Source organism: Callospermophilus lateralis, chromosome 5, assembly GCF_048772815.1.
Source record: "Callospermophilus lateralis isolate mCalLat2 chromosome 5, mCalLat2.hap1, whole genome shotgun sequence".
NCBI lineage: Eukaryota > Metazoa > Chordata > Mammalia > Rodentia > Sciuridae > Callospermophilus > Callospermophilus lateralis.
Genome location: NC_135309.1, coordinates 12195706 through 12209534, shown reverse-complemented (window position 1 = coordinate 12209534; position 13829 = coordinate 12195706). Strand labels below are relative to the sequence as shown.

At 41.7% G+C, this 13829-nt stretch overlaps 1 protein-coding gene across 1 annotated transcript; it reads left to right on the top strand.

Moving 5' to 3' along the window:
- The first annotated feature begins 295 nt into the window (after positions 1-295).
- LOC143641743 (olfactory receptor 2T3-like) lies at positions 296-1252 on the top strand. The gene has a single exon (XM_077109525.1). It carries the CDS (start codon positions 296-298, stop codon positions 1250-1252), a length of 957 nt encoding a protein of 318 aa, XP_076965640.1.
- The last annotated feature ends 12577 nt before the right edge of the window (positions 1253-13829 follow it).

Sequence of the window (13829 nt, the reverse complement as noted above, 5' to 3'; positions counted from 1 at the left end):
ACATTATCACCCTCCACAGCTGCCTCACTCTGACTTCCAGCAGTGAGACCCTGATGAGCCCGCAGGTCCCGAGATTCAGGAGCAGCTTAATCTGCTCCTGGGGCCGCGCACAGCCTGAGATTTGAATTTAGGATTACACCTCGATTTTACCCAGTGTGTGGGGAAATAGCTCGATGTGCATGTCTTACCCAAGCAGACTGGGACAGTCACGCAGGTGTGATGGAGGGAGAGTGACAACCCTCACTCTTCATAGGTGAAACTACCTGCTAGATATGCATGTGGGGAAGGAAACTTCATGGAATCAAACTTAAGCACCAGTTTTCTCCTCGTGGGACTCTTTGGGAACACCACCCACACTACCCTCCTCTACACTTTGACCTTCATCATTTTCTTGATGGCCCTAGCTGGGAACGCCCTCCTCATTCTTCTCATCTACTCAGAGCCCCGCCTCTGGACCCCCATGTACTCCTTCATCAGCCAGCTCTCTCTCATGGATCTCCTGTACATCTCTGTGACTGTGCCCAAGATGCTGGTGGGCCAGGTCATGGGAGACCATACAATCTCCCCTGCAGGCTGTGGGATCCAGATGTTCTTCTACCTGACCCTGGCAGGGGCTGAGTTTTTCCTTCTGTCGGCCATGGCCTATGACCGGTATGCCGCCATTTGCAGACCTCTGCATTACCCACTGCTGATGAACCAGAGGGTCTGCCGGCTGCTGGTGTCCGGCTGCTGGCTCCTAGGAGCACTGGACGGCTTGCTGCTCATGCCCATCACCATGAGCTTCCCCTTCTGCAAGTCCAGGAAGATCCTGAGCTTCTTCTGTGAGGCCCCTGCCCTGCTGAGGCTCTCCTGCTCGGATGTCTCCCTCTACAAGATGCTCATGTACCTGTGCTGCGTCCTCATGCTCCTCGTGCCCACCATGGTCATCTCCAGCTCCTACACCCTCATCCTGCTCCTCATCCACAGGACCAGCTCAGCTGAGGGCCGCAGGAAGGCACTGGCCACCTGCTCTTCCCACATGACAGTGGTGCTACTCTTCTTTGGTGCAGCCATCTACACTTACATGCTCCCCGGCTCCTACCACACAGCACAGCAGGATGTGATGGTGTCCGCCTTCTATACCATCCTCACCCCTGTACTGAACCCCCTCATCTACAGTCTGCGCAACAGAGATGTCACTGCAGCTCTAAGGAGCCTGCTGCAGTCAAGGAGGCCCCTCCCGAGGGTTCTGAGAGGGAGTACCTGGGAGTGAGCCTGCCTCTTCCCCTCCCTCCTCCTCCCCCATCTCTCCTCTCAGCTGTCCTCAGGATCCAGAGCCAACAAGGAGCCCTCCCATAGTCCCACTCCTGTCTGGAGCTTTTCCTCTATGCTGCTATTCATCCTGTTTTCTCAGTGCATTTCACTTCTTGACATCATTTAACTGTGTCTCAGTAGCTGACCTAGTGGCTTTTACTCACCTCTCTCCATCCTGGGTTCATGGGGCATGTCCTGTGACCTAGGGGCCAGCCTTAACCCTAGCAGAGACTCACTGTGCAGACTTCAGACCTTGTAGAGCCCTGGAAGGGACGCTGGCTGCTCCCTCACTCTCGCTACCCTGTAAGCCACCATTGACCTGTGACAGCCACAGGTGCCCAGCAGCCTGATACAGTGCCTCAGTAAGGACAGGGGAGCACAATTTTCACAATGTTAAAAGTGAGCTGTGATTCTCCACATGATGTACGACTGCAAGAACGGGGTCCTAATTAGAGGAAAAGTTATGCTCTGTGTATGTATAATATGTCAAAATGCACTCTACTGTCATATGTACCTAAAAAGAACAAATTAAAAAATAAGTGAGCTTGATAGTGTAAACACAGTGGTTTTAAACTATTGAGACAAAATGTCATTAATATTGAAGTCCAGGGAGATCATAGGTTCTTCTAATTTTACAGGATGTAAATAAAAGTGCTTCCACATATGATTCTATAATTCTTTGGAATTTATACTACTGTAGAAAATGTGAACTGTATTTACATTGAATATAAAAAGTGTCTCGGAGGAGGACGGAATTTGGGAAATTTACACTTCTTGGCAATTTTCCTTCCTTCCTTCCTTCCTTCCTTCTCTCTCTCTCTCTCTCTCTCTCTCTCTCTCTCTCTCTCTTTCTTTCTTTCTTTCTTTTATGCCAGGGACTGAACACAGGGGTGCTTAACCACCGAGCCACTTCCCAGCCCTTTTTATTTTAAATTTTGAGGGAGGGTTTCACTAAGTGTGTAGAGCCTTGCTAAGGTGCTGAGACTGGCCACAAACCTATGATCCGACTCTTTGGCCTCAGCCTCCCAAACCAAGCTTTTTTCTTTGAAATTGGGGAAGCCAATAAGATGATTTTGGACTTACAACTAGTCTGTGTGTCCCCTGCCAGGTGTCAGGCTGTCAAGGACATATCTGTGTGTCTACCAGCACAAGATCATGATTACTTTCAAAACTGATACAATCTACATGTCCAGTGCTTCTGGAATGCAAGGAGGTGGTAAGACATACATCATCTGTGGCCAACAGGCAAGAAGGTGTCAGGAGTTCTGAAGTCATCTGTCATGCCAGGTGGCACACTGGCCTCACTTTATTTACCATCAAGGAAGGGAAGCCGGGTCTCCCAGGCCAGGGGCACATCACCAGGGCTGGCAGCCACACCGTGCTTCTGACCATCACTCCTGCAGGGTATCAGGGGAATTTGCCTGAATTGAGGAAAAAAGGGTCATCTGTGTAGAAAGAGGGGCTTATTTAGAGGTGGTTAGAATGTAGGTTAGAGATTGATGTGATTAAACTAAGTAATAAAAGGAGCAAAGCTGCTCAAGTGAGCGGCAGCACTTTGCATCATCCCAACATCACCGGGACCTTGGTGTCACTGCACTTGTGGTCGCATTGCTGGTGTCATGGAGGAGTTTATGGTTTTTTTTTTTTTTTCTTGTTCTCTTGTTTTTTAACAAGTGCTTTGTTTATCTGTTTGCCACTTTGGAGAACAATGTGCAAAGGGGTTCTACTTAGGAAGTAGAACCTATTTATCTTTGTATTTCCAAGATTATATGATTTGTGTTAATTAATAAGCATACAAGGAGCTAGCTGCTTGATCTAACATGAATTAAAAAATAAAGGAGAGCCATAGTGATTCATTATGGAGTTGTCGGCACCATGAAGATTCATTGTTGTCTTCAGCTCCTCCATAACTACTGAAGCCTTACCCCACTTCTGGGCATGTGCCAATGTGGACAGTGGATGACACAGTGGAACTCCTCTGCTGGGCATCTCCCTGAATCGTTATTGAGAATCGGGTAACACTGAAGAGAGACTGATGGTGCTCACTGTGTGTTTCCATCTGTGCCCCCCTTCACCACAGTGTGTTAGGGGTGTTTATGGGGATCAGTGAACACTGAGGGTGGTGGGCAATTCTCACTCATTCCCCAACCTGTAAGTGGGAAACATCTAAGGCTGTCTGCAGTTCAAAATTTCTTATTTCTTATCCATGAGATGAAGTCTACGTGACATAAAGTTAAGCTTTGCAACAGTTCATGGTTATTGGCTTAGTCTTATTTACCACACTGCCCCATTGCACAACTTCCCGCTACATCTTGTTCCCAAATACTTGTTTTACTTCAAAAGAGCCATCTAATCCATTACACACATTTTGCATATTATGCCTAACTGCAGTCACTGGAAAACACTAAATTTATTCTGTATCTTTGAATTTACATATCTGTGAAATTTCAAATAGATGTAATCATTCAGTATATGATCTGTGTTCTGGCTTAAGTTACCGTAACATCATTGAAATTAAGCTACCTTGTTGCATGTATCATTTGTTCATTCTTTAAGGATGAATGACATACCATTATATGTATATGCCAGAAATATTTAATCAACACATCCATTTGTAGACATGTATTTTTCATTCTGCTAATATAATGTGACTGATTTATTGATTATCGTATGTTTTTCCATATTTGACATCTCTTGTAAACACTTTAAACTCTTTATGAATGTGCTGAGTAATTGTGTCAGTGAGCTTTGCATTGTGGTGACAAAAATACCTGATCAAAACCAAAAACCAGCCAGGCACAGTAGTGCATGCCAATAATCCTAGAGCTCATGAGGCTGAGGCAGGAGGATTGTGAGTTCAAAGCCAGCCTCAGCAACAGCGAGGCACTCAGTGAGACTCTGTCTCTAAATGAAATACAAAATATGGCTGCGGATGTGGCTCAGTGGTTGAGTGCCCAAGTTCAATCTCTGGTACAAAAAAACAAACCAAACCAAAACAAACAAACAAAAAACCCCAAAAACAACTCGGATGAGGGAAAGCACATTTTTGGCTCCTAGGTTCAGAGTTTCAGTTTAATCATTGGCCAATTCCATGGCTTTGTGCCCGTGGTGTGGGCACGTTGAGGAACGATACTGCAGAGGGAAGCTGCTCAGGATGTGGCCGCCAGGAAGCAAAGACTGGGAAGGGGAAAGGAAATCCAAGAAAGATGACTGTTTCCAGGGCTTAATTCCATGGCTCACCTCCTCCAGCAATAGGCCCAAAGCCTAAAGCTACCACCCAATCAATTCATTCAAACTAGCAGAGACTAGTTAGGTTGAAGGTCTCACAATCCAATCATTTTACATTTGCAAGTTCCGGCCTCAACTCAGGAACTTTTGGGAGACACTTCACATCCCATCCATAACATTTCAACCCCAGACCTCCAAAACTCACATCCATTTCACAATACAAAATGAATTTAGTCCATCTCCAAGGGTCCCATAGTCTTTGCCCTGTAGTCCAAGTCCAAAATATCACCTGAAACTGAAGGTAAAACTCTTGGGTTGTAAAAGTCAAAAGCAAATTATATACATCCAATATCCACTGGTAGAATGTAAATCTCCCCATTCAAAAAGTAAATAACAAGGCTATGGAAAGAATGAATGGGCCAGAGGAAATGCAAACCCAGCTGAGCAACCATAACTCCACATGTAATTTCACGTAGAACATCTAGGACCTTTGACTGCAAGATGCTATTTCCAGAGGGATTGACAATGCCTGCCTTTTCCCCCTTGCTGGGGGCAGAGCACAGGGCTCTCTTTTCCTTTGGCTTTCTCTGCAGCCAGCAGGATTCCTTGGTGGAGTTTATGCTACTTCCATCCATTAAATTCTGGGGATTCCATTCCAACTTTGGCTTCACCTTCACAGCTTCACATATCACCCTGTCAGGGGCAGCCTGCAGGGACAGTTTGCCTGACCTCCCAGGTCTTTCTAACAATGACAGTGGAAACTTCCGTGACCCCTAACATGAGCACCTTACATTCCTAAAGAGCCAGCACCACAGACATGATGCCAAAATCTGCTGCCAACTCACACCGAAGCTGGGTCCCTGAAATTACTGCCCTGGTGGTTTCTGAATGTCTTTCTGGCTGAGTGTGGTAAAGCAACTTCCTGGGCCCTGTTTGCAAGCAGGGTGCCCCATAAGCCTTCTCAAGGTAATTTTCCCTTCTACATTCTTAAACATGCCATGGCTGTGGTCTTGCAAATTCCTTCAATGCCCTCAGCTCATTTTCAAATGTCTCTGTGTGAAATGCTTAACGTCTCTTTAGGTGCTGCTATCTCTTACAACCACACCTTCCTAGACCCTGGTTTTTTAAAAAATCCCTTTAAAACTCTGATCCAATCTGTTTTTTGACTTTAATAATATAAATATCTGCTTTCTTAGAATGCTATGTATCTCTGGCATTGATACAAATATTCTAAAAACTTTACAAAACTTGGAAAAGTCTGAATGTCCTGGCATAATATTCTCTGTCAAGAATAGTATCTTAAAACATGCTATAGAAGAAGTTACTACAGGTAAATATATGTATGTGAAATGTGAAGCAATTATCTTATGCAATTTTAATTATGGTGGAATACTAGAAAATGAAAACTGAAAATAAAAGTAAAAGCACTTAACAGTAGAAAACTTCTGTAAAGATAGGGCTCCACATAATGCCTAACTTTTAAAGCCTTTATATCAGGTTGTTAGTACATTTTGTTTTTAACACTATCATGGAGTAGCCTAGTTTGTATTAACAGACATCTGAAATAAGAAAATAGTCAAGCAGCCCATGTGGTGTTCTAAAAATAAAAACAATACACTTATTTATATTTTCAGCATCACTCATTACCTGCCAAAATGAATGTGGAGGTTACAGAATCTAACATATTACGATAAAAAACAAAAACAAAAAGTGACCAATGAAGGCAGAAAATTGGACTTAAAAGACCTGATCTCAAATGACTTTAAAGTATTCATATAGGAAATAAATTCTTGATTTTGAAGGTACAAGGATAATTGTGCAATTTTATTTTTGGTTATATTTGAACTGTATGAATGGTGGGTCTGAATACAGAGAATTTTCATGGTCATGATCTAATGTGGAGGTAAAATATACAGTAGTTGATGAGTTTGAGAGACTGCAACATGCTCTGGTTGCACAACAGTTAGGCATGCTGTGGTTTATATTTGTGAAGTTGGATGCCTGTGAAGAATGGTTAAATACATGTTTCTAATATTTTAGTGTTTTATATTTAGGTTATTTATTCTTTGTATCTAAAATTGAACAGCTACTGTGCTATATTGATTTTATTGGTAGTATTGAGCAGGCCTTGTTTCAGGATGAAACTAGTTGCAAAACTCACTATATTGGACATAAAAATGTATTTTGTCATATACAAATAAAATGAATAAAAAAAGAAGAAGTTACTATACTTTTTGTTGGCTGCTAAATTCTTATCAAATTTCTAACTATGGGGTGTCCTAAGTATTTTGTCTTCTGCAGTTTCAGTTCTACAACACACTGAAAAAACATAATCACCAAAAGGCTCTAACAAATACTCTTAAATATAGTTTCCATAAAAGGGTAGACCTAATATTTCAGAAGAGCTCATTTCCCAATAAATATCTTTCCAATTTATATTAGTATAAAAATCTATACACATTTTCTTTGTGTATTAATATTTGTTCATGATTAATACACAAAGAAAATGTTTTTTGCTAAATTCTGCAGAAATACTATACCACCCTCACATCTGCAGGGTTTTGCATTATTTGACACAAGATTTGACATATCATAAAGTCCTTATATCAATGTTTCCTGTTTTCATATCCTTTGCCACCTGTTTTCTTGATATAAAACCTCTTAAAACACACATTTAAAATACAAAGCTTTCATCAAGAGGGACACCCCCTCAGTAGAACTGGTGTTTGCTTTAGGTTTGAATCCATTCCACTCATTGATTCTTGATTTTATTTTTTGCACTTTAGGAGTCTTGTTAAGGAAATCAGGTCCCAAGCCAACAGGATAAAGATTTGGGCCTGCTTTTTGGATGGAGTCAAACTAAAAACTTCTTCTTTGTAAAAGAAACAAACAAAAAATGTAGTGGCAGCCTTCAGAATGGGAGAAAATCTTTGCCACATGCACCTCAGATAGAGCACTGATCTCTAGGATGTATAAAGAACTCAAAAAACTTAACACCAATCATCATCATCATAATAATCTAATCAGTAAAGGGACTAAGGAACTGAACAGATACTTCACAGAAGAAGAAATAGAATTAATCAACAAATATATGAAAAAATTTTCAACATCTCTAGCAATTAGAGAAATGCAAATCAAAACTACTCTAAGATTTTATCTCACTCTAGTAAGAATGTAAATTATAAAGAATACAAGAAATGATAAGTTTTGGCAAGGATGTGGGTAAAATGGTATACTCATACATTGCTAGTGCGACTGCAAACTGGTGTAACCACTCTGGAAAGCAGTATGGAGATACTTCAGAAAACTTGGAATAGAATCATCATTTGACCCAGCTGTTCCACTCCTTGGTTTATACCCAAAGGACTTAAAATCAGCATACTACAGTGACACAGCCACATCAATATTTATAGCAGCTCAATTCACAATAGCTAAACTATGGAACCAACATAAATGCCCTTAAACAGATGAATGGATAAAGAAAATATAACATATATACACAATGGAATATCACTCAGCCTTAAAGAAGAATGAAATTTTGGTATATGCAGGTAAATAGATGGAGCTGCAGAATATCATTCTAATCAAAATACTCAAATATTTTCTCTGATATGCAGATCCTGATCCATAAAGGTGGTAGGGCTAGGGAAGAATGGAGGAACTTTGAATTGCACAGAAAGAAGTAAAAGGAGGAGAGGGGATGTGGGATGTGAAGGGTGATGGAATGATATGAACATTATTATTCTAGATACATGTATGATTGCATGACTGGTGTGACTCTGCATCTTGTATAGCCAGAGCAATGAGAAGTTGTGCTCCATTTGTGTAAAATGTGTCAAGATGCATTGAGTTGTCATGTATAACTAATTAGAACAAATAAAAAATACAATATATACAAAAATGTTGTTTATTATTTAATTACTTTCCAGCTTTTTACATTAAATTTAAAATTAAGTTATCTAGCCACCTGCATTATGTAAAACTTCAATACCATCCATTAGGATTCAGTGAGCTATAGCTGGGGAGTAAATGCGTGTGAAGGTGGAGTTTGCAGAATTCATCTGGGGTCCTCTGAGTGTCCTTTGATCTAGCAGGGAACATTGGAGCAGTGAGAACCAGAAGCCATGGGACAGTCAAAGGGTCTGTGGGTAATTTTTGGTTCAGAGGGAACAGGTTATAAAACCATCTGGGGGTGGGTGCTTCTATGAGAGAAACAAGAACACATGAGAATTAGAATGAGATTGGTACAAAATAAATGTTGCAGCATCTGGAACATGATCATGAATATCATTAAGATGATAGGAACTAGTAACTCTTTACCAGGAGGCAGGAGCTCAGAAGTTGTTCCCATGACAAGGCTGGTGATGCAATGGCCCTCTAGACAAAGAAAGTGACCTTCAGTTAAAAACAGAATAGAGCAGCAAATATTAAGATATTGCTAGCCAGGTGTGGTGATGCACACCTGTAATCCCAAGGGCTTGGGAGGCAGGAGGACACTGAGTTCAAAGCCAGTCTTAGCAACAGTAAGGAGCTCTTCAACTCACTGAGACCTTGTCTCTAAATAAAATAAAAAAAATAGGGTTGGAGATATGGCTGAGTGGACGAGTGCCCTTGAGTTCAATCCTTGGTATCAAAAAAAAAAAATATATTTTTTTCACATATAAATTCTCTGTCTCAAGGGACAGTATCTCCTTCACAGACAAGGATATGGAAGATTTTACTAAGAATATGAATTTGGGGGACCTACAGTTAAATGTTTTAAAACATTAATGTCATTGTGACTATGTGAAGGCACAGCTTCTGAGTTTGTACTCTTGGGTGCAAGGGACAAGTCTCGACAGCATGGCTTGATGAGCCAGTTCCTAGGAGCAGGCTGACAGCAGGCGACCTCACCATGGGCCCCGACTTACTGGATCAAATGAGTTTCCTGAGCCAATGGTCAAGTTACTCTAGTTTTTTGGTTCTGCTTTCTGAGTAAGAACTTACAGGACCTCACGATTTGTTAGTGCAGCTAGTGATGTGAAGCTGGAGTATAGAATGTGCCCAGGGATAGAAACATCCCAATTAGATGTGCACACTGTTCGCTGAATCATGTGTGCATATCGATATTTACATGAAGGTCAATTCAAAAATTTTCTTCTAATTTTTGTGATTCTATGGATGATGATACAGTTGTTCAACATTTAAAAAAAATGGAGACACACACTGTTTGGTCCAGTGTAATAGCATGAAAGACCACAGACTTCTGTAGAAGATTCCCCCAAGACAGGATGCTCTTCCACTCTAGGAGTCAGGCATCATGTCCAGAGTTTGGTCTGTCAGGTGAGCCTGTGTCCAGCTCTGTCTACTCATCAGGGTGTAAGTCTTATAGTCTTGGGACATCAGAACTCTAAATCATGGCATGTAGCACTTTTTCTTAATGTAGCATGCCTTATTTACATTGGAATTGAATACGATCTAGGGTATAAGATGGGGTGCAAAACTTCCTTTCAGAAATTAAACTTTTGGTGGTGTTTAACCTGGGAGTGACTTTTCTCCTCCCAGAGTCACTTCTTTTATGATGAGAATGGAAAATGCAAGGCCAGTATCAGTCCTGGATGTTTTAAGGGTTGATGTGAATATAAGAAGCAATCCCTGGGAACTACCCCTGCCTGGCCTAGGAGCAGGAAGCAACATTTGCTCAGTGACTGGGAACACATACCAGTCCATGTGGAAATGCAAGCAATTTATTTTTGGAAAAATACCTCTTTGTAATTGTCTAATAGCACAGTGTGGGCCTCACTTCTCAGAGCTGGTGTTTTACTAGATGGAGAGACTTCAAGTAGAAAGATCAACAAACTGAACTACAGATAAGCAGGAAACTCCAACTAAGGAGTTTACTGTGAGGTTCCCAGATGGAAGATTTGAATTTTGTACACTGACATCCAGAGTCCTTCCCTAAGCCCCATTATTGTGAAAATCTGGAGAAGTGGCTAAACTCTACAAAAGGCCCACGTGTTATTTCAGCCGTCACACTCCATTCTGGCTTTTACTTACTGGGCCTTACAGAATTGTGGTCACTTCCACCCGGGGCATTTTCATCTAAAACGCTGTTTCATGTTTGAATGGAGTTATTGAGGGAAATAAATAATTCCCCCCAAGGTCCTGGTAACAAATGGATCTTGATGGAACTCAAACAGAAATATGGACAAGCACAACATTGGCTTGACAGTTTTAGGCAGATCCTGAGTCAAATCAAACCACATGTGTCTTTGTCATGGAGAAAGTAGGAACATTAAGAGCAAGATGGCAAGAGTGACAGGAAAGAAGAGCTCCAATTGGTAAAAACACCGTAATGCATCCAAAGTCTTAAACAGGAGGACAGCAATTAAGACCCATGTATAGAATATTGTAGTATAATAATTTTGTGATTTACACTATTATTTCTATTCATCCTTCATAAAATGACATTAGGTTGAACTGTAGAAAAAGAGAAAGCAGTGACATATTTAAGACTTACTTCACATATGAGACTACCTTTGAGCTATGAAAACAATGCCCACATTTTGGCAATAATACATTTTATTCCAGGCACAAATATAAATAATAAAGACCATTCTGAGTAAAAGGTGTTTTTTCTCTGTGTCCCTCTGCATGAGAGAGGGTACAAATGTATAAATTCAAATGGACACTCTAGGGAGAGCAGCCAGGAGGTCTCTTGAGGTTTGTATTGAAGAAATTGATACAGAAACCACTGACCATGCCTGCAGTGCATGGTGGAGAAGACTCTGAGCATGCTCTGGATCAGACGGGCTGCTGTTGGCTGCCAGGATCAGTATCTGCTGTAGAAAACCCTGTTTTCACACTGTGCTTGCTGTAGCCAAGAAACTCAATGCATCCCTCCAAGGAAAAAGCCCACTGGACAACTGGATTTGCTCCAGCCCTGAGCACAGGCCTCCCACCTCCACAGAAGTCATCATGACTAGGAGGTGCAGGCCCCCACCTCACTTGCCCCACTCTGGAGAGTGCTTGATGAATGTTGTGTTCATGAGGAGTCTGCGGCTGGCTCTGCCCTGAATGATGCTTCTGGCCTCTCTGAGGTCCTGAGGGATGGGAGGAAAAACAATTCCAAGAGTCCATGGACAGTCCAAGGCCAAGAAGGACAGGATTCCATGGCAGGTGATAGTGCTCCTCTCCCTCCATGGCCTGCATGGAGGTCAGCACTGTGACCCCTGGACCCCTCTGGGGCTCCAAGAAGCAGATTCCTCTTCCTCATTATTCTTAACTTTCTTTCCTGATGTCTTAATCATTCCTTCATAAATATAAAAACAGAGGAGTCCTTTTCATCTGGGATCCCTCGCCTGTGGAACACTGCTGATGGATTGAAGAGAAGGTGTCCATCCACAACATTCTTTCTCCATTAAATTTGTTTCTAGGCATCTGACTTGGTATTCTTTCATAACACTTTTTATATTCTGTACTTTCTTCCTAGACATAGGGAAGGTTATACTAGAAATGACAGTTAACCTGTGAAAACTAGACTGATCACCAGTACACCTGAGATTGGTCTTATTTAGAAGCTACATTGTTCTGATGACCAACGCCAAGTCCTGCTCAGTACGTCTCAGGTGAAATGTACATAGTGGAGTGGAGGCTGCTGGCCTTGGCCAGGGTCTGCTGAAGATCATGAGTGAGACAAGGGGATGATGCTCATGGGTCACTCTAGCCCATCCTTCATTAGGCTTTCCTCTGTGGCTTATCATAATCAGTGTTCCTTCCCTGTGCTGGGCTCTGGACCTTAGTTTGGTCTGTACCAATATGAGTACAAAAGGTAAAAGATCCCTTTGTAACTTTTGAATTTTGAGGAATGTAGGATCACTCTCTAGCTGCACAATGGTGACCAAGTCAAATACTCAATCCTGTTCCTGGACATTTCCCTTCTTTTCATTGTCCGTGGGACTTAAAGTCAAATAAGGTGTATAGACATAATAAGTAATGTTATCTCTACTGCAGATGAAGTCACTTACATTGTACTCTTTTCCTAGCCTCGGAGCCCCCTGGGACCATAAAGTAACATGCCTGCTTATTGGGTCTTTCAATCTCACAGACCTAGTGGCCTAAAGACCAAGGTGCCCATCATTACTGATGGCTGTAGATACAGGGTCTTTGTTTGTTCTCTCTTTTTCTGGATAAACACAGATTTATTTTCTTCCTTATTTTTCCTTTAGGACAGGCACAAGTTGGGGGATGACTAGCTAAAGACAACTTGGAGAAGTCCATATTGAAATGAAGACCACAGGATAATAGCTCTGATCAGAATATAGGCCAACATTCTCTATAAAATCTAGCAAAGCAAATCCAGCAGCACTTCTGATGGATTATAGAACACATTCATGTGGAATCTCTCCCAGGATACAAAGAAGCCCCTACAGAAGATCACCAACAAATCCCACATCATTTTAACACAGCAAAGGGCAAAACATCCATCAGTGGACGCATGGATTTTTAAAGTGCTGGTGTATACATATAATGGACAGTTATTCATCCCTTAAAAATAATATAGTGGTAAATGCTACAATGTGAAATAATTTTGAAAACATCAGGCTGAATCATGTGATAAAAACAACACATATTGAATTATTCTAGTCAAATAAAATGCTTGGGACCTATAAATTTAAAAAATGGAGATTATACACAGTGGTTTCCAGTGACTGTAATTAATGATAAGCAGAGATAGTGTTTTTAATGGATTAGATGGTTCATTTGAAGAAATACAAATATTTGGTAACAAGATGTAGTTGGATGCTGTGCAATTTTGAAATATAGTATATAACACTGAATAACTATGGAAGTTACCAATGTTAACTTTATGTCATGTGGATTTCATCTCAAGGATAAGAAATGTTGCTGCTGACCTGCAGATACTGTTAGAAGTTTCCCACTTACAGGTTGGGGAGTGAGTGAGAGTTGTCTACCACTCTTAATGTTAACTGATCCCCGTGAACACCTCTCACTCACACTGAGGTGAAGGAGGGCATAGATAAAAACACACACAATGAGCACCATCAGTCTCTCCTCAGTGTTACTTGATTTTCAGTAATGACTTACAGTGATGCCCAGCAGAGGAGTTCCACTGTGCCATTCACTGTCCACCCTGGCACATGGCCAGGTCCTCTCTCTTGGGCTCTGGAGGTGCTGCTGCCTGGTGGTGTGCTCAGGCCTCCTGCTGTCTCTGCAGGCTGAGCTCTGGGCTCCCAGGGGCCCTGCTCCCACTGGCCAGGCACCAGGTTCACATAAAGCAGAGATGACTGAGGTTCCCACATCCCACA